Below are 25667 nucleotides of genomic sequence, written 5' to 3'. Positions count from 1 at the left end.
ATTACATATAACATAATTCACAATACATATCTTAATCTGTAATGAAAGTCTACCTCGCAACAGAGACCACTGTGTCACTTTCAGGCAGAGTCTGTATAGACTGTATACTCAAACAATGCATATAAATGAATCAATTATAAAACTGCAAAGTCAGCAATAATTGAATTAGTGTTATTTTTAGTGTTTATATTTAGGTGTTAATATTTCATGACTAGAAAATGTTATTTATTTACATTGATTGTTCTTGCATATGAATTAAAGCCAGACATTAGTGTAGGAGTTTTCCGCTATAATTCATTATTTTCAAGTACCTTGGCACCCATTAACTTATACAACACTTAACAGAAACATTCAAGTAGTTCAACAGCTTATATTGATTGGTAAATTATATCTACTTTCAAAGTTTATTGGTAAATTAAATTACATAATACACACAATTTGGCAGGGAAATTCAAAATCTATCAAGTGTGTGAAATGGTTCACAAGTTTTTATCGTAAGTATGCATTTTCAAATTAAGTCATAAATTGAAGATTCTTATAATAAACAGAATATAAATTGATCAATTTCATTTCGTTTGTTTAGAATATAAGTGTAAATATTAGATGCCAAGAGAATATTGCAATATATAAAATAATTTTGCAGATAAATAAAACTGAAATTAAATTAATAAAATAGTAATTTACTGTAATTTCACTGCATAAATTGCAATTTTACGCATGATGGTTTTATTACTTAACAAAATAAATTTTAACCTCATAAATTTTATTAACCTACTTAAATATTCAATATAAAGTGAAGAGTAAGGTTTGTGATTGTCTGATGTTACCATCATTGATTCAATACTCCAGAATATTACACAGTTGACTATTGTTTCTGTATATTTTCTGTTTGACTATTGTTTCTATATATTTTCTGTAACTGTAAACATCTGTATAATACACATCATCATAAACACCATCCATGAAGAACTGTTAACCTTACACACAGATTAAATAAAGAGACAGATATTTGGATTTCTTTAACTATAAAGTTTAGAAAGCTATGGCAAGTTGAAGGTGCCGCATTAATTAAAGTTTACCCACTACCATACAAATTGTTAACCCATAACCTGATGGAACCGAAAGTGATTAACCTTTGCCACCAGTACTGAGCCAATCCAGCCTTCACATTTGTGTCATCTGACCAGGCTCTATATTGTTGGCTTACTTACTTAAGTGGTCATTCTGATATTCACATTATTTAATGGGCAGTTCTAAAATGGAACACTGGACAAGTCCATTTAAAAAAGTCAGCAGGTTGAATGTTTATCAATAATGCAACAAATTTATGTCAGTGAAAAACTGTTCACATGACTCCTTTTTGCACAATATCTTAACCTACACCCATTTAACATTCACAAATAAGTAATATCTTGACACTTCATGCATACTGAAATGTAATTGTAGTTAAATGTATTCAATTTCTGCAATCATAAATCAAATATTAAACAGACAAAAAATCATAAAATATCACTACCTGTACATGAAGATTTAATATGAATACAGTGTACACACAAAGAAAGAAATGCATTCAAAATTGTTTAGATTTAATCAAACAAAAAACACCTTGACATTTCTTCCACATCATAGGAAAAAGTAAGAATGAATGGAAATTGTTTTATATCTTTCACAACAGGGTTCTACAATGATTTAAGAGTGGGTGGATACAGAGATAAAGTTAACATATGTGCTTCTTTCCCCTCAATCATTCTAAACCTTCTTGTTTATGAACTAGGTAAACTTTCTGTTCAAATACATTTAGTTTAGTTGTTTTTTCATCACAAATTACTTGACTTTGGCAATAAGGCGTAAGACCTTCATTAATATGACATTAAAACATGAACTATCACCGTTTATCAAAACTGACCTTACAGTTATTGTTTATTATTTAAGGGGGAGGGGGGGGGGGCTCTCAATAATAAAATGACAAATTTGAAAACAAAAGCATAAATGATATCAAGTTAACCCCTTATTCTTCTAATTTTCTCTACATATAATAGGCTTTGAATTTTGAACAGTCTGTTTGTACTGGCAGTATCAAAGTATAAAATTCAGTAGCTGACTTTTTAGTGTCTATGCATACTGCACAGAAGGGCAGACTTGGCCTTACTTAACAATGTTGTAACACTTTGATATTACTGGTCATATTGCTCAGAAGGACATACTTGGCCTTACTTAACAATGTTGTAACACTTTGATATTACTGGTCATACTGCTCAGAAGGACAGACTTGGCCTTACTTAACAATGTTGTAACACTTTGATATTACTGGTCATATTGCTCAGAAGGACAGACTTGGCCTAACTTAACAATGTTGTAACACTTTGATATTACTGGTCATATTGCTCAGAAGGACAGACTTGGCCTTACTTAACAATGTTGTAACACTTTGATATTACTGGTCATATTGCTCAGAAGGACAGACTTGGCCTAACTTAACAATGTTGTAACACTTTGATATTACTGGTCATACTGCTCAGAAGGACAGACTTGGCCTTACTTAACAATGTTGTAACACTTTGATATTACTGGTCATACTGCTCAGAAGGACAGACTTGGCCTTACTTAACAATGTTGTAACACTTTGATATTACTGGTCATACTGCTCAGAAGGACAGACTTGGCCTTACTTAAACAATGTTGTAACACTTTGATATTACTTGGTCATACTGCTCAGAAGGACAGACTTGGCCTTACTTAACAATGTTGTAACACTTTGATATTACTGGTCATACTGCTCAGAAGGACAGACTTGGCCTTACTTAACAATGTTGTAACACTTTGATATTACTGGTCATATTGCTCAGAAGGACAGACTTGGCCTAACTTAACAATGTTGTAACACTTTGGTATTACTGGTCATATTGCTCAGAAGGACATACTTGGCCTAACTTAACAATGTTGTAACACTTTGGTATTACTGGTCATATTGCTCAGAAGGACGGACTTGGCCTAAATCTATACTGGTGTAATACTTGTGTTATCATTACTATTAGTGATAGCAATCAAAGGGTTCATAAAACATATAGCTTTAGGAAAATTGAAATTTCTCCTAAAGTTTTTTTCTTTTTAAGCAGCCACAACCTTGCACATCTTCATGGTCAAATCTTAAAAACATAATTTTTGACAATAAAAAACCTATGTTTGAATTTATTCCATGTTCAATTATAAAACAAAACTGTTCTAGATTGCAAATTAAAGGAAATACTATGAAATACTATATTCTGCTGCAATCAAATTAATCAAAGGACATACTTCAAACACAAAATATATTAATACATGTATAACAAAAATATAGAAGTGATAAACATAGCTAAAGCAAAATATCTAATGTATTTATATATCATAGCAAACAAACTGTTAAATTTTGTTAATTCATACATAAATGTGAAAATGAGTATTTTTTGCTAGCACAACTTCATCATCAGTTTAAAGTCAGTTAAAATTCTGACTACTGTAAGTATAAAAGAATCACTTACACTGCATTGTTTTAAAATAAACAACACATATAAATACGATCTTAGTACATGAGAACAGTAAAATATAAAAGTTCTAAAATAAAACTCACTACCAGTCCGTCTGTTTAGAACAGAGCTTATAAAACAACCAATGAAATTATCCATAAAAATATTGAGGTTTTCTTTCTTTTTTTTTAAATTAATTTTAATTAAAAATAAAAATCAGACAACATTTCAATAATGTAAATTGTTTTATAAAATTATCTTAATTTCAGGAAAAAATTATGCATTATGTGGTTTGAATTGCAAAAAAAGAGGCAACTGTAAACATAAATGTCATTAACAAAATCAGCTTATAAAATCAACAACATTTTGACTATGCAACATGACACTAGTCTAGCAGTTATATAGCTTAAAAAACATAAACAAACAAGAGGGCCATGATGGCCCTGAGGTCGCTCACTGTATATAGCCCCCCATCCCCCCCCCCCCCCCCCCCGGGCCAATTTTTTACCCAAGGGCTTTTATTTGTTTATTTGAACAGACTTGGTAAACACCCATAAGAAGATGTTTCATGCTAAACATCTAAGTTCTAGCTCATTGGGTTTTTTAAAAGAAGATTTTTTAAGTTTTTTTACTATACACATATAGTTAAAGAAAATGACAACCCTGGGTCAGGGCCAGTTTTGACCCCCAGGCTTTTATTTGAACAAACTTTGTAGATATTTACTTAAAGATGTTTCATGCTTGATATCTAAACTCTAGCTAGAGCTTTGGGTTTTTTCAAAGAAGATTTTTTAAAGTTTTTGCTAAAACACATATAAGGAAAATCAAATAAGGAAAATCAATGACCCCCCCCCCCCCCCGGGGCCAGTTTTTGACCCCAGGGCTTTTATTTGAACATACTTGGTAGACACCCATTAGAATATGTTTCATGCTAAATATCTTAGCTCTAGCTCTCTGGGTTCTTTAAAATAAAGATTTTTTAAGTTTTTACTATATGCATATAGGGAAAATCAATGACCCCCTGGGGCGGGGCCAATTTTGACCCCAGGACTTTTATTTGAACAAACTTGGTAGACATTCACTAGAAGATGTTTCATGCCAATTATCTAAGCTCTAGCTCTTACGGTTCTTTAAAAGAAGATTTTTTAAGTTTTTACTATGTGCATATAGGGAAAATCAATGACCCACTGGGGCGGGGTCAATTTTGACCCCAGGGCTTTTATTTGAACAAACTTGGTAGACACTCACTAGAAGATGTTTCATGCCAAATATCTTAGCTCTAGCTCTTTTGGGTTCTTTTAAAAGAAGATTTTTTAAAGTTTTTACTATATGCATATAGGGAAAATCAATGACCCCCTGGGGCGGGGCCAATTTTGACCCCAGGGCTTTTATTTGAACAAACTTGGTAGACATTCACTAGAAGATGTTTCATGCCAAATATCTAAGCTCTAGCTCTTACAGTTCGTTAAAAGAAGATTTTTAAGTTTTTACTATATGCATATAGGGAAAATCTATGACCCCCTGGGGGCAGGGCCAATTTTGACCCCAGGGCTTTTATTTGAACAAACTTGGTAGACACTCACTAGAAGATGTTTCATGCCAAATATCTTAGCTGTAGCTCTTTGGGTTCTTTAAAAGAAGATTTTTTAAGTTTTTACTATATGCATATCGGGAAAAACAATGACCCCCTGGGGCGGGGCCAATTTCGACCCCAGGGCTTTTATTTGAACAAACTTGGTAGACACTCATTAGAAGATGTTTCATGCCAAATATTAAAGCTCTAGCCTTTAGGGTTGTTTAAAAGAAGATATTTAAAGATTTTTCTTTCGGTTTCCATGGCAACCAGAGTTCTGCATGGAATTAAATTCTTTGAACAATTTTTAAAGGTGACCACCAAAGGAACATTCCTGCGAAGTTTGGATGAAATTGGCTCAGTGGTTAATGAGGAGATGTCATTTAAAGGAAAAGTTTACGGACGGACGACGGACAGACTGACGGACGCCGGACGAAAAGCGATCACAAAAGCTCACCCTGTCACTTTGTGTCAGGTGAGCTAAAAACAGCAAAAAACAAGTAATTTTTAAGTAAATTATGTTTGAGATTATTGTAAAAACTTTAAAGACAATTGATCAGTCAGTTTGACAACATTTAAAATCAGATCTTTTAATATCTTATTAAACTTGAAATAGATTTTTTTTTTGCTAACCTTAAATTATTTTGAAGGCATTACAGTTTATGGTTCTATCTAAAACTACACCAGTTTCCTTATCTCATAAAAACAATCAATGTTCAAATTCATGTAAACTAACAAATATGAAAATTGGAAACATGAAAAAAAAAAAACATGTCCCCACTTTAAAAGCTAGTGTAAGTAATGGTAGTTTCAAATAAAGCATCATTTTTCAATATAAGACATATACATGTACATTATAAAATGGCTTTAACACAAAAACAGGTACTTGAGAGTTTAAGAACATAATATCACTAGATTGTATTAGACCAAGTACTGGAATTTTTACACATTTGTAGATTATATATCACTAGAATTATACCCAGTACTGGCTTTTACGTAGAACCGGTGGGCTAGAGGAACTACAATGTTGTAAGAGTTCCGGATCGTTAGTGATCCATTCTATCATATCACCCATACTGCTAATTGACTGATCTCTCTCCTCTATCCCACCAACAGCCCCTTCTAAATCATTGTCTATTAGTGGCGTAACTTTACACGTTGGTACAGTGCTACTTATTTCTGTACGCGTTACATCGGGTGAACGCGGAATACTTGTATCACGCATCATTTCATGTAATGGATCTTTAGATAGCATTGGTGTTATGACGTCTGCCTCTTCTGACACAGGTTGGTTTACACCGGGAATGTTCTGTGTATTTTCATATTCAACTACAGATTGACTGTCATCTGAAACACCACTGTCTTGTTCTTGTGGTTTAATTTGAATATGTGGCTGTTCTATTTGGTACGGACCACTAATATGCGGTCGTAACCGTGGCGATTTCTTAGTTGATGGATTGTAGTCTCTTTTTCTCCTTCCTCTCCAAACTAGATATACAATGATTAAAGTGATGATGATGATTAATAATAATGGAATGGAAACAGCTAAAATGATGACATGATTTTGTTTTAAACGACTAGGTTCAACTGATCCTTCATTTATAGGAGAGTTAACTCCCTTTTGAGAATCTTCACTAGACTGTGTCACTGGTTTAAAAGTGACTGGTTCTCTTTTAGAAGTTTTTGTTACAGGAATCACTGGTGTGTGTCCGGAAGGCTGTAAGTCAATATAAAACACGCCTTCCGCTGGCTGCACATTAAATGCAGTTAAAGAGTATGTAAAATTATCTTGACTGGCACTGTGTACACGATTACTATCAGTTTCATAATAAACTTTCATGTAAACAATATCTTCATGACTAAATTCATCTACAGCCTGAAATCCCGAAGAATCTCTGAAACTTTCATGATAAACTTGCCTTTTAGAAAACGTCCTTTTCTTCATAATTTTACCAAAATATGGACCGTATTTTAATCTATATTTTGGATTATCACCAGTCCTCTCAGCAAGCTTTGCAGCATCTAAATTTAACAAAGTCAAGGCAACCTTTTCAGTTTTTGCAGTGGACAATGGCCCTGTCACAACTAAAGGTTTCACTTTAATATTTATCTTTTCAACATTTTCATGTACATCCAATGCCAAAGATCCAGATCTGTATCGATATGTAATCTTTGACAAAGAAATAAAGTCCATACTAGCTGTTAAATCCATTTGTTTGTAAACAACCCTATTTTCATTTATTTCCTTTTGACTGAAATAATCCATATTTTTGCTGTTCACATATATTTTGCCATAATATGGTTGTCCTCTCAGAACATAATAAACATTTTCAATTAAACCATTTGTTGTAACATTTAAATTTTCCTGTGTAATATGAACTGTTGAATCAGACTGTAATATTTCCACTGTCGCGTTTTTTGTTATATTTACGTACAATTTTGTAACAAAAATCTCGAACGATTTATAAAAAGCCCGATGCCCTCCATCAGACACACTGAAAGTAAAAGCTCCCGAATCTTTGTAATACTTGTGTTTGAATACTACACGATTATCATTAATATCTTGCTGTGTAAAGTTATCAATTTTAATATTTTCTGCATCGATTAATGCTACATGTCCATTGTCTGCTTCTCGTATAATTTGGTACATGATATAATCCGGTGTTGTGTCTTTATCCACTGTGTTGAGAACAGACTGGTTTATTACCATAGTAAAACCTTGAATAATATGCAGACTGGGACTAGTTGTAACCAGTCTACAAGGTTCATCATTCACAGGGCGCACAGTCACATTCAGAACCAGTCCAAATGTATTCTCGTCATCAAAACCTCCTCTTAAACTTTGATCTTGTATCCTTAAATGTAATGTAAAATTAAAAGTGTCAAACACCGTGTCAGAGTCATCATGTTTATAAATTATCTCATGTCCGTTAACACTTCTTTGACCAAACTGCTCACCAATTACAAGGTCTGATCCACGAAACATTAACTTTCCGTGAAGAGGTGGATCTTTCAGACTGAATCGCAATCTAACACGTTTTTCTAATCTTTCAAGATTCCGCACAAATTCCGTGACATCCAAGTTATTTTTAGCAATAATCATTTCCCCTCCTTCATCTACTTGTATAGGTGAAATTCTAATCAACTGATTCTTATTTTCTGCATTCAAATTCCCATATGATACCATGATTTGAAATACCTGTGTATCCAATGCCTCTGCATATAGTGTGTTAACTTTGAATTGAAAGCTGTCATTCTGGATCCAACCACTCAGTCTGTCTGAATGCATGTAGAATATTTGTGAATTGTTTATCTCCCCCTGGTTAAATGAATTCACCTCAACAGCTCGTCCATTAAGCATTGTTACAACAGAGCCATGCCTTGGCTTGGATATAAGGGTGTATATGATTGGCTTAACCTGTTTAGGGTCATTAGTGGAGGTGAATAAATGGCTCATCGTGATTGGCTGAACTGTATTTGGGTATGCATTGAGAAGAGAATTAGTCTGAAGTTGAAGGATAAGTTGTCTTGCCTCCACATGGAAAATGCTTAATGGACTTTTATTGTGACCGCCATCACTAACTTGGAAGGAAAACTCACCAGTAGTGCTACCTGTAATATAGAAATAAAATAACTAATTTCAAATTCTTTTGGCACTATGATCAAATAAATTCAAAATATTTCTGTAAATCTAATGGTAATCCACATTGTTGTATATGTAAGCTGATTTAAAAACAAAACTCTGAACTTGATTATTATTTTGTTTGTCATATCCATTTTTTAACACATTACATGTATAATTCAAGGTTTAAACTGACTTATTGTTAACAGTCTGCAATTTGGTAGAGCTATTTCAAAAGAATTATTTAATGCACAAAAGCTAAACAAATTAATTCATCTAATAACATCTCATAATTGTCAATTAACTGTTACTAATAATATTTCTAGTTTATTCAAAGTTAAAAGAATCAGACAGTGTGTGTATAGAATAAAAACATCAAATTGAATTACCCTGATGAACAAATACAATATGACCATCATCAATCCAGGACTGCCTAAAGCTGCCAATAGCTTTAAATGTGTTGTTTAGATGTGAAATATGACCATTAGATGGCGCAGAAATCACAAATACCAAATCTTTAGCTGGTGTGTCCGGATCACGCGCACATAGGTTATCCGATGTTATCTGGGTCATAGAATTCATCCACACTGTCAGTCCACTGTTCTTTACAATAACGGGTGCCTCATCATTCACGCCCTCGATTGTTATGAAAAGTGTCTTAACATCGCTCTCCTTTGACCCATCCCCTAAAGTAGCACTCAAAGAAATGCTATCCAATTTACTTTCACTATCATCGTGTATATAGAAAACATTTCTTCGATTTAAATCATTGGATGTAAAAGAATTCAATTCCTCCCCACGGTTGTTGGTAATTTTCCCATGTTTTGGTGGCGTATAAATTGTATACTTCACAATTGGCTCATCAGAAAATTTGTCTTCTACAGTTAGTAAATCAGACGTTATTTCTTTTTTACCACCTTCGATGACTGTGAAATTTTTTATTTCAAATGGTAGAGTATATGGTTCAATCTTAATCAGAAATTCAAGTCCGCGTAGAGCTTCATATCCGTTTGAAACTTCAAATATGAAATGATCTGTTGTAGCACTTGTATTTTCAAGTTTGTATTTTACACGACGCTCATTTATATCTAGCTGGGTAAAAGTGGATTCCCCGTCCATCGTTAAAAGAGTATTATCTCGATACAAGTGACCTTGTTTTGGCATTACTAAAATCAAATACTCGATATTTTCTGGAGACACATCTGGGTGTTTTATCAACAATTGTTTTTCTTCAATGACATTACTGTCTAAGATATTAAGAATTTCTAGAGCTCCATTATTTATGACATGTGGTGGTAATTGTACCGACTCCAGCTCTATCTGTATAGAAAAAGTTCCGTGAGTCTGAATATCACCAGCTAAAACAGTGAACTTAAAACTGTCTTCCACGTCTGAACCACCATTATGTCTGTAATATAGTTTATTTTCTTTCAAATCTTCAAGATTAAACTCATCCACTGCATGACTGTCAATTTCTAACTGACCATGTCTTGGTTCTTCTATTAGAACAAAAAGTACTTTTTCATCTTCTACGTTCATGTTTGTTTCTATACTTAGGTTCTTAGATGTCAGGACGACTTTACTGTTACTTCTAACAACAACTCCTGTATTCTTAACAATTTCTAGAAAAGGATCGCCAGCGTGTATTTCAAACACACAAATAACGTTAAATTGACCATCAGTAACATAAATAGCTGCACTATCACTTTCAGAACCTTCATGTTTAAACATAATCTCCTTATCTATAATATCTTTCTGAGTAAACTGGTCAATACGAGTTTTTGTTTTTGCGTGGATTATTTCTCCATTTGGAATACCTCTTCGAGAATATTGCAGTTTGTTTGTATCGTATCCAATGTCAGGGTCAGTGTAAGCCAAATCATCAATAGTAATCAGTTTTTCTCCATTTCTTACAACTTTAAACACTTTATCCACCAGCCTTTCAGGTGGGTTGTCATTTCTCATTAACATTTTGATTTCAAAAGTACCAGTGAATTCTGGGATATTTTGTGTTCGCGTTTGTCTGTGTATATTTGGGACGGCAGTAAATGTGAACGAGTCTTCATCGTGTTCCGAATCATCATGTTTGTAAACCAGACTAAGATCTTTGATATCAGTACTTGTGAATTCTTTTATATCATTCAAAATAACTGACGATGACCTTGGATCTACAAGCTGGAGACTCCCATACCTGGGTGGTGTTATAACAGCAAATTCAAAATCTCTGAAGTCATTTGTTTGAATAAATAAACAATGGCGGTCTATAGCTTTTTGCCCCCCTTCAATCACATCATTCAGGCCTTTATTTGTAATACGGACATCACTTTTCATCGGAATGTATTCTATCCATAGGCGAACATTTTTTGATCCAGTTCCAACGGTTTTTACCTTAAGGTCAGTGAAATCAGAAACCTTATCAAAGGAGTTGCTTTTTAACTTGTAGATTAATTTACCACTGTTTATGTCATGCTGTGAGAAATTATCCGTTACTCTTAGAGCATTTGCATTAGAAAAATCTAAATGAGCTCCTATTTGAGAATCAACTTTGAAGAAGTCACCATGGATGGGTGCCCTTACAATCGTGAACACTATCTTTGCATCATCTAAATGGGGGTTGTTAGTGTGTGCTCTCAAATTGTCTGACGTTAAAACACGGTATGTTTTATGCAATAATTGTAATTCATTATTAGCTTGAACTTCAATGAAAACTTGCTCAAACTGAATTCTGAAGAAATAATATGGAGTAGTGAAACTTTTTGCTTTAACATTAAAACTGAACTGGTCTGAAGTTGAAGGGTTTCCAATGACTGTATGTCTGTACCTTACATGTCCACTGTCAATATGTCGCTGGGCAAATGTATTTACTTCTTTCCATTCTCCATTAGCATATTGCTGCCGTTCAATAACACCAAACTTTGGTGGGCGTAAAACTTCATAAAGCATTTCCAACTCTTGTGAGGGAACATTACTAACTGTTGACAAGTTGGTACTTGATATAATTGCAAATGACCCCTGTGGGAGGACAAGACCATTATTTCTTTGGACAGTCAATTGAAGCTGTACAGTATGGACTGTCAACTGGACTGGGTCACTCGATGCCTTCCCATCAGTTAATTTTAAATTAACAAAAGAATCACCAGATCCCAAGTGCAGGAACCAGATCTGTCTTTCATTAATCTCTGCCTGTGTAAATTTGGTTGCTGGTATTCCACTTTGTCCTGACCTTTCGAAGTAACCTTGTGTTGGAGCATCAGTTACAAGATATGTCAGTTCATTTGGGGGGCTATCCGGATCCTGTGCATAGAAAACTTCATCAGTTATCTTAATTTTTGTATTTTCAATGATTTTCAAAACACCACCACTTGCTAAGATTATTTTTGGAGGGTCATTTGTAGGCTTGATGTTTATTGGTAAAATAAAAGCGTATCTTTGCTGTAACTTTTCAGGAACGTCATCTTCATTGGTCCTACTGCTAGTAAATATTTCTAGTCCCATTGACACTTCATCATAAACTTGTTCTGATCCAAGATGAATGTATCTCACTTTGTGACGTAACAGATCAAGGTACGTAAACACGTCGTTATTTCTACGCTTGCCTAGATCCACTTCTATCTCTCCATGCTTTGGTTTCTTAACAACATATATCATTATTCCTGATTCTCTAATACTAAACTTTTTAAAGTCATATATGATTTCAATATTATCAGTTGTAATTTCAACCGTCATTCCTTCGTCTACAATCACCGGGTTGACTGAAAGAAGTTGTAAATCACTGTGGCTTGAATCGGAGTGAGGCGTCATTTCACCAAACAAGCAATCACCGGAAACGCAAAGCTCTGTCTTATCACATTCATATCCAATTAATCGACTTGCATGTATGTCATGTATATTATAAACTCGCGAATTTATCACAATGTTTCTAATGCATCCTATCATTCCACCCTTCATGGAATTTTCTCCTTTCAAAGATTCCAGTTCTTCATTTATAACAATAGCACGCCCAATATGGTTAACTCCGCCTATAAATATCAATCCTCCATAGATAGCACCACTTTTATCACCAAAGTCTTGCGATTTGTGAACACCGTCCACAGACAGTTCAATCATTTCCGACGTTACACTCATGTCCACTTGATGCCAACTAGTGTCAATTATAATATCAGAAATAATTGATACTAACTCCTCCCCTTTACAAGCAGTAAGTTGTAGTTTACCATTTAAAAGTTCTAGAGCTATAAAACTTTTGTGTAAGGAATGTCGGCTGAAACTGAACATTAACAATGCTGATGTTAATTCTGTTTGAAATAGAAAAGAAACGGTCCGGTCATTTGCAGGATGTAAATGTGAGAATGAGATAAACGATGTTTCTGACTTCAATGCTATTGGACTGTCTCTTGGTGCATCAAATAAACTATCAACATCAAAAGATACATCAACAACGTGACTAGGATCCCTCAACTCCCTTGCCCTGGATATTAGATCCATCTTATTCAATATCACTTTGCTAAAAGTTCCTCGGAAATGTTTTAACTCATTGTCAAATTTATCATTTGTCCGCAAATCTGTTCCGCCAAGATATATTCCCCTGTCTATATTCAGTTCCCCATGATTTCCTCGTATTTTCTGTCTTGTTGATGTTGTACCATCTATTACCATGGAGATGACATCATTGGCTCTTGTGACCTTGACCTCATGCCACTGAAGGTCATCATATCTATGTCTACCAAGGTCAAGAATAGTGTCATCACTTCCATAATTTATCTGGAAACAGACAATAATAAAATCATCATGAAAGGAAGAGCATTTTGCGACATTTTAAAATAGTTTTAGAAATCATGAAACAAATACAATATCATATTGTGAATTATCATGTTTCTTGTAATACATATGGTACAATACAACAAAGGTAGCACTTAGAGGCATTGCAGATAACAATCCACATATCTCAATATATCTCATAAATATTTGAGAGAAAGCCAGCCTGTAAACTTTCAAAGTGTTATAAAAATCTATAAACTTTCATAAAATCTCTAAATGCACATACAAATTTTAAAACTTGGTAAAGAAGTCTAAACCTTAACAAAAAATCTTTATTTTTTTCCTAAGAAAATAAAATATGCAAATACTTGAAATCAAATACTTGAAATCTGAAGATACGTTTTATAGATACTGCTACCTTATGTTCCCCGACAAAAATAAATAATTGATAAAGTTTTGGGTGGCTGAGTTTTATGTCATCTATGATATGTGATAAGATAATGTATAAAGTCTGTAGACCTTTTATAATGTTTATTCAACTTATTCGAAGTTCAAAAAGGGCCATTATTCTGTCAAAATCCATACTAAAGTTATGGACCTTTGATAGTGACCTGCTATTATGCTCTCAAATAAAAGTGTGAAGTTGCAAGCAAATATTGTTAGTGGTTGATTAGATATAATGTTGCATTAAAAACTTTAATCTGTGTGTTATTACACCAACACTCAGGTGAGTAAACTAGCTGTCCCATTGGAAAAGTCCAGCTAAAAACATTCAACATGGAGAAACTATCATTAAAACTGACATTATGTAAGACACACATTATTTTAAAGGGGCCATATTTTACAAATACAACTGAAGCAGACTATAGATCAGTCAACATCTGTGCATATTTTAGAAACGGTGAATGGTTATTTTCAATCTTAATGGATGATTTAAGGTATTTAGTGTGCAACTGAACTTGACTATAAGCTATTAGAAGGATTCTTCAAGCTGTTGCATAGGGAGAGGTTGTTTTTGTTGAGATTTTTTTTTTTAGTCATAAAACCAGATGAATGCACGATTTATATGATCTTATTGATGAATGCACCAGACATAAAGGATCATGTCCCCATATTCTGATGAAACATAATAAAGTCTAATGTCCTCTGTCTTTCTGTTCAATGTAAGATGACCCGGCCCCTAAAACTCAGTTGTGCGGTCACATACTTTGATGACCATCAGAAAAAAACACAATGACAATTTGACAAGGCTTTTTTCCTGTCCCAACAAAAATAACAACAACACAGAATATTGGTAGTTATTACATGCCACTCTTTAATAATATAAAGGAGGAAATATAGAGACATAAAGGATCAATACCTGCTGTTTATAATCTAGTTATTTACGCAATAATGCACAAGCACTAGAGTTGTTCTCACACATGTTTACACTTTTATAATATGATAAAAATCTTCTAGGAGCAGGCAGCTTGGCTGTGATGTTTTAATAAAAAAACTGTAAACTTATATAGATAATGTTGTCAGATCACACATGATGCACTGAAAATGATAGCATCTGTTTACTTAATCTATAAAAAATTTGAATGTACGACTGTCTTAAGATGCAAAACTTTATTGAGGGAGTTTTTAAATTCCTTTGTGATGTTGAGTTCAAAAATGCAACATATGTTTTATATGCTATGATTTTAACCTGATGAAGACTCATTTAATAAACCTTAAAACTTAGACAGTGTTGATTGTTCCACTTGCATCAATTTTCTTAGTATTCTATAAATTAAGTTAGATTTTAAGTTTGAGCTCCATAACAAAAATTTTTGTGGCAGCTAACTAAAATATGAATGCATCAAACAATAATCTAAGGATCGCTAGCTGCGTGGGTTCAACCCTCCACCCCCTTCATCCCCAATCAGGGGCAAGCTGTTGTTACCTTCGGCACTCATAACTCTTATTGCTCACCACTGATTCTATGAATGAATCCGAGGATGTGTCTAATAAGCAAATAGCTTCCTACACAATCAAGCTTAAATAAAATCTGTACAACTAAAATATTGAACAGTTTAATCCAAACTAATAAATGTCACAAAACAAAATCACCTTTAGTTGAAGTGTCCCAGCATGCAGTTGTAAGAGAAAGTAATCAGCACTTCCTGTCAACATGAGGAGAACTCCGTATGGTCTGGAGGCTTTAAATCGCAGCTCAAGATCTGTCTCACGGAATGCATTGTTCAGAGGGATATGTATGTAACTTTCACCATAAAATGATACTGAAAATAGATCATAAATAATACTTTAATGGTGTAACATAATAATAATTGCATCCACTCTATATTATCATAATATATAAACAAAATCACTGTACCCTGTCTTGCGAGCCTGAGTACAAGCACCTTACTTCAGATCTCTGCATCTTACTTAAAAGAGTCTATATATTTTAACATGAACCTTTCGTTTATACTTGTTTATATACTGTGATTATGCTATATAATGTAAAACCTTACATTTGGTTTTAACAACTTTATGATATTACAGACAAAAAGCTTAGGAGCTGTCAAACTGAAGCCAGGAAAGGTAACTCTTGAATACACATTTCTAAAACTATTGTTTTACATCCCTTGGTATTTTTATTGAACAATGTATGGGTTATGAAGTGATCAAAATAAGATGATATATAATTTGGTCACCTATAAATATAATTTGTTAAAGATGTATAAATCAAAAGCAATAGGATTTCAGAGCTTTGTTTCCAGAACAGTATAAAGAAAATTTTCTTTTAACACTTGAGCCATGTCATGACAAAACCAACGTAATCACTAATGCGTTTGCGACCAGCATGGATCCAGACCAGCCTGCGCATCTGCGCAGTCTGATCAGGATCCATGCTGTTCGCTATCAGTTTCTCTACTTGTTATAAGGTTTGTAAGCAAACAGCATGGATCCTGAAGAGACTGCGCAGATGCGCAGGCTGGTCTGGATCCATGCTGGTCACAAGCGCAATATGTTGGTTTTGTCATGACGTGGCTCAAGTGTTAAAAGAAAATTTTCTTTATACTCATTTATGTTTTCTTTCCTCAAATTGCTTAAATTAATAACTGGTTTTCAAAAATTTCTGACTAAAACAAAATTTTCTCAACATGAAACAGGAAATATGAGCACAAACACAAATTTTTTGTCTAGTAAAAATGTAAATAAATAATTATTTATTTCCAGTAAATTTTTGAAACAACTGAAATAAGATATTGAAGTATATGCAACATTTTTAAACATATAAGTTAAACAATAACAACTGATAAGATCATACAAAAATCAGTTCAAGTTCACACAAGAAGTACACATTGATAGCTTTGGGCAAAACAATTGTAACATATACAAAATAAAGACCTATATACAACCATATAAATGATTGTTATACAACAGTTGAACAGTAAATGTATATAGTCCTCCAATGATTTCAATGGCTAAAATCAAGATAACAGAGTTGTTAGGATCAGCTAACAATACTATCTTCTTTATTCATGAAATGCATGAAGTACCCTTCCAGAATATTTAGCCCTATGATCTATTAACATACAGACTAACATTAGATCAGGCTGATCTATCAAACTACAAGATTAGTGTTCAGTTATTCTTATACTGCTCTTGCAGACCAAATAAAATTTCTGATATTTCCTATATAAGCACTTAAATCCTGCTCTCTAAGCATTTATTGTTGGCTTTTTCACTAGGTTCTGCTATAGGAGAAGAAAAAAGTCTTAGACATAGAGTCTCCAAAAGCATATTCACCAAGAATATAAAGCACAGTCTATATTCATACAACAATAATTGGTCTAAAGACCATAATGATCTACTTATATTAATACAGATTCAAGAAGGTAGGACAGTTTCTTAAAACAAAAAGCTCATTATGTGTTCTGCTCTCTGAATGTTGGTGAACCCTGAAGAAAATATCAATGGCAGTGCAACACAAATCCACTGGTATTCCAGTAAATTGATTCATATTCTACCATGCCCTGTTAAAGATACAGGGCACTAGAGTGCATATTACACCTATATATATATATATACACATAAACAAGGGAATGCTTAATACGTGACATCAGATTAGTTATTAAAAAACCCGGAAAGTTTTAAAGGAACCAAAGTCTAACAAAATTTTTAAATTCTTCTAAAAAACAATGGTTGCCGCTGCAGGTTTAACCCAAGGGGGGCAAATTCTTAAAACTTAAAAAATTGTTTTAACCTTGGTCAGCACCAAAATTTCTATTAGCATGTTTTAAAAATGACTTTTTTGTTAACAATAATAACAATATTATCTTGTTTTAAGCTAACATAATCAGCTATGAAAGATTTACCGTTCATGACAAACCAAAATAATGGTTTCGAACATGGTTTTCCCGACCCGGGGACCCCCAGCGTCAGGAAACCTGTGTTAATCAGTTTTTTTATGTTTTGGAACCCAAAGTAGGATCCTATCGGATGGAGATGGCAGTGGTCCTGGTCCATGTGGGTCGAAAACCCCCTTAGTTGTTTTTCAGACCACGCTATTTAATTTTTGCAATCTAAAGTGAAACAGTGCATATCATAATACAACAACTCTCTCGAAATTGGTATCTTTTACCTAAATAACACCAAAATACCAGTGGAATACCTCTGTATTTTAGCAATCAAAAAATCCACTGTATTCTACTGGAATACCAGATACCACTAGAATTTACCAGTGGGGTACCAAAGTGCAATATCTTTTTTTCTACACACAAAAAAGCTCACAAAAAGAACACATTTTTATCTCAAATACCCAATTGTTCAAGGACAAAAACATGGTTTTCTCAGGAGAAAAAGAAAATTTATAAACTATTAAAAAAGCCTGCCAAAACAGATCATAGTGTAATTTAAAATGGCGGACATGTATTTTACTAACAATAAGGACACTTTCAAATCGTCGAAATTATAACGATTAGAGTGAAGGTAAATCATAGATTTCTCAAAAAACTTTTAAGATGAATATAAAAAGACAGTGATGTACCAAACATATTTTCAAAATATTAGAGACCTTCAAACAGCTCTTCTTTATTCCCACAAGGCAAATTTTGCTATACATAATTTACTTTGGATAAATGACTTTTTAATGTATTTTCTACAAACAGATTGTACTTCAAACACTCCACTAGGTTTAAATGAGTATCATTTTTTAAACTGAATATTGATTGTAAATTATTACAAAAATCTAGGCCTGGTCATACAATTATAAAACTACAATAAATTCAATAGTTTATCTGTGACAATGATCAGTGTTCTACAAATAGGGTTAATTACACAGACAGACAAAGAGACAGAAAAAATCTGATACAACAGTTTCATGGTAGCTAATTATTCATTCTAATAGGCATTTTATTCATCATTAAAGTGATATGTTAACATTGTTTATGTGAAAATAATTTTTTCTCAATAAGCTTACCCTTTAACTACAATGATTTTATGAAAGGTGAATGGGGAAAATATTTTCTGCAAAATCTTAATTTTTTTTAAGATATGGTGATATATTTTATTAGGTGAACATAATGCAAACTTTAAGACAGGAAAATCCACATTTTCTGAGTGTTCTCTTATAAAGATTATAGCCACAGTATTCCTAAATGAGTGCATTTGTATTTCTGAGTGTTTACTGACCTCAACAATGCATAATTTTCTTAAAGGTAAATGTATCCTTAAATTAGTACATTTCAATTTATTCCATGCCACAATTCGTGGTGGTAACATTAAATTTATTATGTGAATATATGAGCCTTTTAACATTATTACAATGAGAATTAATCTTGGCATGTAACTTGAACCCTCACCTTATTTGCTCCATAAATCTATACAAACATTGCGAACTACATGCAAAGATACAATAGTGTTGGAATAAAGTAAAATAGTCATCCATAACTCTTGTTTCAGGATCCTGATCTCATTAAAGTGTAACCTTAAACTGACATTTTGTTCCTTCATCTCTTTGTCCAGCTGATCTTGGTGACCTGGGATCTATCACGTGACCTTATATGAGAGTCACATTACATACGATAGGTCAAAGGTCATGAATAGATTCATCAATCATAGAGCAGACTGAATCAATCAGAACACATGGGCAGCTCTATAGAAACCATTTCCTCAACTGTCATATAAATCACGCAGAACTTAAATTAGGAGTGAGATAAGGAAATATCCTCAAATGTTTATGAACATTGTTTCCTACATTTCTCTAGCATAATCACCCAGTTTTTATTGACAATCACCCAGTTTTTATTGACAATCACCCAGGTTTCACACCCATGTTGAATGTTTGGCATCATATATAATATAGACATAAAAACTTTAAGGAAGGCACTGTTCATACACAACAATTTTCATTTATATACCTTTCTTGTTTCAGATATCATTTCCATTTAAGAGTCCAATGGACTACAAAGACATAGGTTGTGAGTTTGATCCCCAACAATAATACAACTTATAATTATCTGTTAAATAATCTGACTAAATCATTATGTATATGTTTATTCTTTCACCTTTAAGAACCTTGTTTTTACAGTGCACTAACACAATTTAATCATATGGCGCCGACACAGGAAGGACGATTTTTGCTAACCCTGGATGTTACAAACTTAAAGAAACACTATGGACGAAAGCTTTAGATACATAGAGTAAGACTTCAGTTATTTGAATCCATTTTGTTGGCCTCTTATGATCATGCAGGAATTAACGGTAGCTGTAATTCTTATGTATCAACCACTAAAGGCAACCCCTCAGCCACATGGGGGTAAAGAGCCTTAACCCTAGAAAACATCTACAGGGGTTACTCAGGTGAACTGTTTGGCTCTTTTTCTGATTTATTGAAGAACCTTTCATCTATTTTTAGAGATAAAATAGTCATAAACATAGTAAGAGATAGTGAACTGTTGTAAATAATTTAGGTAAATTACATATAGGTGTTAGATTAGCTCAACTTTTCACTGACCACATGTAACTTGGTTATCAATAATTAACAATAACCAATGATGTAAATTTTTGCTAATAACCTTTTTTCCTCACCCTAACAGATGGGCTGTCCAGTTTGACCTTATATAGTGGTAGTATATAGGTGCGACACTTATACTTACCCAGATAATTTGTCAAACAGGCAAGTTGGGCTTTAAATTGTGAACAAATTTTTAAAAAGAAAACAACCTGGCACTATAATTATAGGCAGAGCATTGTAACCAGACAGTTATTTTATTTTCTCAAGATATAACAAGAATTAACACTAATTATATTGGCAATTAAGAATAAAACATAAAACCCTTTATTTCTTATATTGATGTTTTGCTGCACACGCAACTTTAATTTTGTTATTGCTTTTAATAAAGTAAAATAATCCCCATTACAGGATATGTCATATTAAATATGCTAGCAAATTATAAATGGCCAAACATTATAATTATCTATGTAAACATTTCAATGAAAACCAGTGTGCAATATTTTTGATACAAATATAACAATGGTGTTTGTTTTAAGATTTTCACACCCTACACTGGGGACAGGGCCAAAAAACCAGAACTGATCATGGGCAATATTATAGCCTTTATGATATTCAGTGTGACCACGGTGTTTGCCAGCACAGGCATATAGACACTCATCTAAAATACACATATTATATATATATATTTGGTCTTTAACCCTATGAAACTATATAGTAATGCTATGCTCATTAACCACTGGCATCCTCAGAATAGCTGGGTGGAGGAGAAAACATCAACAAAACCTGAAGTTCTCACTAACAGACATCTAGAAACAGTAAACAATTATAAGTTTCACATGTCAGAACAGTAAACAATTATAACTATCACCTGTTCTGCTACACTTTCTTTTTTTATTCAATTATTCAATTACACTCTCTTGTCTTTCATTATCATATTTATCTGCTGTTTGATTCTCATATTCTGAGAGCTAAAAAATGAGAATTTTTGTAGCAACTTTGAAAGCAAAATATATAACTATGGTAAATTATTTAGAACTAGAACTATCACTAAATGTGATTAATACCCCCACAAGTCTGCTTCGGAAATGAGGATGTTACTAGTAACAGAATACCTTGTAATAGAATTGAAACATAGAGTTATGGTTGTGGGCAATTAAAGATAATTGTGGTTCATGTATGATGCATTTCCTTTCAATGTGGTTGGCCATTGATGAAGTTTAATTGCATTACTCTGTAATAAGTCCAGAAAGACAAAGAAAAAGAACAAAGGGCAATAACTCTATAAATACTGAAGATAGAGTTATAGTTCTTGTGCACTGCACTTCCTCTTATTGTGCTTGACCATTGTATGAAGTTGTTTTGAATTCCAACCAGTATGTTTTAAGTTATGCTCCGGACAAGAAAAAGTATCAAAGGGCAGTAACTCTGTATTTTGTCAAAATGGAGTTATGGCTCTTGTGCACTGCACTTCCTTTTATTGTCCTTGACAACTGTATGAAGTTGTACTGAATTCCAAACAGTAGTTTTCAAGTTATGCTCTGGACAAGGAAAAGTAACAAAGGGCAATAACTCTGTAATTAGTCAAGATGGAGTTATGGTTCTTGTGCACTGCACTTCCCCTTATTGTGCTTGACCATTGTATGAAGTTGTTTTGAATTCCAACCAGTAGTTTTCAAGTCATGCTCTGGACAAGGAAAAGTAACAAAGGGCAGTAACTTTGTAATTAGTCAAGATGGAGTTATGGTTCTTGTGCACTACACTTCCTCTCAATGTGCTTGACCATTGTATGAAGTTATAATGAATTCTGACAATTAGTCTTCAAGTTATGGTCCGGACAAAAGAAAGCAATGGAAAAGTAACAAAGTGCAATATTTCTGTAATTAGTCAAGATGGAGTTATGGTTCTTGTGCACTGCACTTCCCCTTATTGTGCTTGGCCATTGTATGAAGTTGTTTTGAATTCCAACCAGTAGTTTTAAAGTCATGCTCTGGACAAGGAAAAGAAACAAAGGGCAGTAACTCTGTAATAAGTCAAAATGGAGTTATGGTTCTTGTGCACTGCACTTCCTCTCAATGTGCTGGACCATTGTATGAAGTTATAATGAATTGCAACAATTAGTATTCAAGTTATGGTCAGGACAAAAGAAAGCCATGGAAAAGTAATAAAGGGCAATAACTCTGTAATTACTTTAGATAGAGTTATGGTTCTTATGCACTGCACTTCCTCTCAATGTGCTTGACCATTGTATGTAGTTATATTGAATTCCAACCATTAGTCTTCAAGTTATGGTCCGGACAAAAAAAAGAAGGCAATGGAAAAGCAACAAAGGGCAATAACTCTGTAATTACTTTAGATAGAGTTATGGTTCTTGTGCACTGCACTTCCCCTTATTGTGTTTGACAATTGTATGAAGTTGTTTTGAATTCCAACCAGTAGTTTTCAAGTTATGCCCCGGACAAGGAAAAGTAACAAAGGGCAATAACTCTGTAATTAGTCAAGATAGAGTTATGGTTCTTGTGCACTGCACTTCTTCTCAATGTGCTTGACCATTGTATGTAGTTATATTGAATTCCAACCATTAGTTTTCAAGTTATGCTCCGGACAAGGAAAATGCAACGGACGTCTGGACCGACCGGACCGACCGACCGACCGCCCGACCGACCAACCGACCGACCACCGGCTGACTCCTATATACCCCCCCAAACTTCGTTTTTGGGGGTATAATAATCATAAAATGAGCCATGCAATGACAAAACCAACATAGTGGGTTTGCGACCAGCATGGATCCAGACCAGCCTGCGCATCCGCGCAGTCTGATCAGGTTTCATGCTGTTTGCTATCAGTTTCTTTAGTTGTTATTGGGTCGCAAACCCATTATGTTGGTTTTGTCGTGACGCGGCTCAAATAATCTGAAAATGACTTTTTTTTTAAATGAACGATACGTCTGAATAAAATTTTAATTATTTTTTAAAATCAAACAAACAATTATTATAATTTTCCCTGCATCCAGAAGAAAAAAACGACACAGCCAGTAAAAATACATGTATTTGAAGATCCATTGTTTCGAAAGGGAGGGATATTTCTTTGTTACTGTAGTTTGTATGATAAAATGAACTGTTTTCTCTGTTAATTAAAAAAAATCGCCCATTTCCCCTCTTATCTGTTATGCAAATTTCCCCTAAGGCCTTCCTGTGGGCCCTTCAACTTTACTCTTGTTAGTATAGAAATAAACAACCCAGACACTGGCTCAAACACTTGTTACCTATACAGAGATTATATTAAGACAGACCTTTTAAATCAAGGTGAATCACAATAACTATCACTTTCAAATAATTTACTTGACTTTATATGAAAAGAAAGAAAATGTAAGAGAATAATCTCAGAATTGTATCAATAATGACTTGTTTATTCTCTCTTCCTGAAAAGCTGTATCTCAAAAACTGCTGTATCAGCAATTTCTATAATAAAACAATAACTAGTGTGTGTTTTAAAATTGTTGAGGAAATGAAGTCGAGCTATCCCATTACTGAGGATAATCCAATTGGAAAACATTCTACAAGGTAACAAAACTCACATTTCCAAATTTGAGAGTGAATCAATAATTTTTCTACCACTGCTGATGCAGAATTTATAGACAATCACATCAAATACTATAAACAGACAAACACTATTAAAAACAGCTCAGAACTTGATCAGTTATGCTCTTTCCCTATGTCCATTTTATGCTCCTGATTATTTCAGCGTTTCACATATACACATAATTATGCAAGTATGCAAGATTTTAAAAAATTTCAGTTGTGGGCGAGTACTGTAAAAATAGATTGACATTAATTGAAATTAGTTTGAATATTTGCGTTTGTTTCAATGGAATTATCTCAGAAACATTTTAGTTGGCAGTGAATTTAACCAAGAATTTTCCCAGAATCTTTCACCATTCATTATTTTGATTGGTTGGGCAACATGTAACCATGTCCTGGTTTGAATTTGTAACTTAAAACAGTCTATTGTTCATTTCAGGAATTCAAAATCAGAACAGTCAAATTAAGGGGGTGGCCTAATGGTAAAGGTGTCTGCCTCTCAACCCTGGGATCATAAGTTTGAGCCCTAATCAGGTCACGACCATGTTTCTTCATATGACACCAGTCCTGAGTACTGGTTGGTTCCAGAAAGTTGATACACTTAGTTCCAAGAACTTGTTTCGCAATCAAGCTTAAATAAATATGTTTAAACCAATCATCAAATTGCACCACTGTAACAATGATAGATGGAAGTATATAGACTATAATAGATATCAACTTCACTTTGTTTGTTTGTCAGGTTGTCACTCCAACTATTGGAAATAACTCAAAATATTTAAACTACGTTTTCTTCTACTCTTTTTTTCTATTGGATACTTCCATTCTAGGACTTTGATAATGCTTAAATCTCTGAGAGAAAAAAAATCCATTCCATTCCCTTCTCTATCTATGTCTATGAAATGTGTAATCAACAAATTAATGTCACCGACAAGTTTAATGCCTGAAGACATAAAATGATTCCACAGCAGTACATAAATCAGTGTATGATACAGGACGACTATTAAGTGTTCTCTCTCTGTGTTGTTCTAGATAAAACCAGACATAAAACATTGTTAAAGAGAGCCAAGAATTATATCCACTAATAATCTTTCATGTAATGGATCAATGTTGACCAGACATTCACCCATAAGTCACTTCATCTCTACAGAGGGAAAATATGATCCATGGATAAAATGTTATAATCCGTCTCCTACTATTAAAATATTTTCTGCTGACATCAGCAAAATATGGAATTGTCCCAATAATCTGTAAACTTCAATATATTCACTCTCTATATTGGAAGAATGGTGTGTATGGATGGGGGTGGAGGGGGATTCTGAAAATCAATTGTATACTTGATGATACAGGAATATCTAAATAATGTAAATAAATATTCAAAATGGGTAAGAATCATACAGTTTTGAGTGGTAAGTAATGTTAAGAGCAAACAAGCAATATTTTCACTATGAAACTACCCTGAAAAATATGATATGAATATTCAACAATTCTTGAAACAACAGTTCTTACTGAATTACGCAGAATGGTTTCCTGCTTCAGTCTAAGATACATAAATCTTTGAGACATTTTATACAAATATTTATTGCCTGAGGCTTTGGAAAAAAGATTACAACAACTCCAGATAGTTCTAGAACACCATTTTTCTTAT

General features: G+C 33.5%; 1 protein-coding gene across 1 annotated transcript in view; it reads right to left on the bottom strand.

Moving 5' to 3' along the window:
* Positions 1–4402: 4402 nt before the first annotated feature.
* LOC132754613 (chondroitin sulfate proteoglycan 4-like) overlaps positions 4403–25667 on the bottom strand; it is a 45824-nt gene continuing 24559 nt past the window's right edge. Inside the window, exons 2-4 of the mRNA XM_060745277.1 lie at positions 15551–15720; positions 9088–13459; positions 4403–8688 (exon numbers count right to left, since the gene is read on the bottom strand). Coding sequence (XP_060601260.1) covers positions 6050–8688; positions 9088–13459; positions 15551–15720 — 7181 coding nt within the window. The 3' untranslated portion in view covers positions 4403–6049. The remainder of the gene's footprint in view (positions 8689–9087; positions 13460–15550; positions 15721–25667) is intronic.

The sequence above is a fragment of the Ruditapes philippinarum genome, unplaced genomic scaffold (assembly GCF_026571515.1).
Source record: "Ruditapes philippinarum isolate M1 unplaced genomic scaffold, ASM2657151v2 ctg134_1_1_1_1, whole genome shotgun sequence".
NCBI lineage: Eukaryota > Metazoa > Mollusca > Bivalvia > Venerida > Veneridae > Ruditapes > Ruditapes philippinarum.
This window is presented reverse-complemented; position numbering and strand designations above follow the sequence as displayed.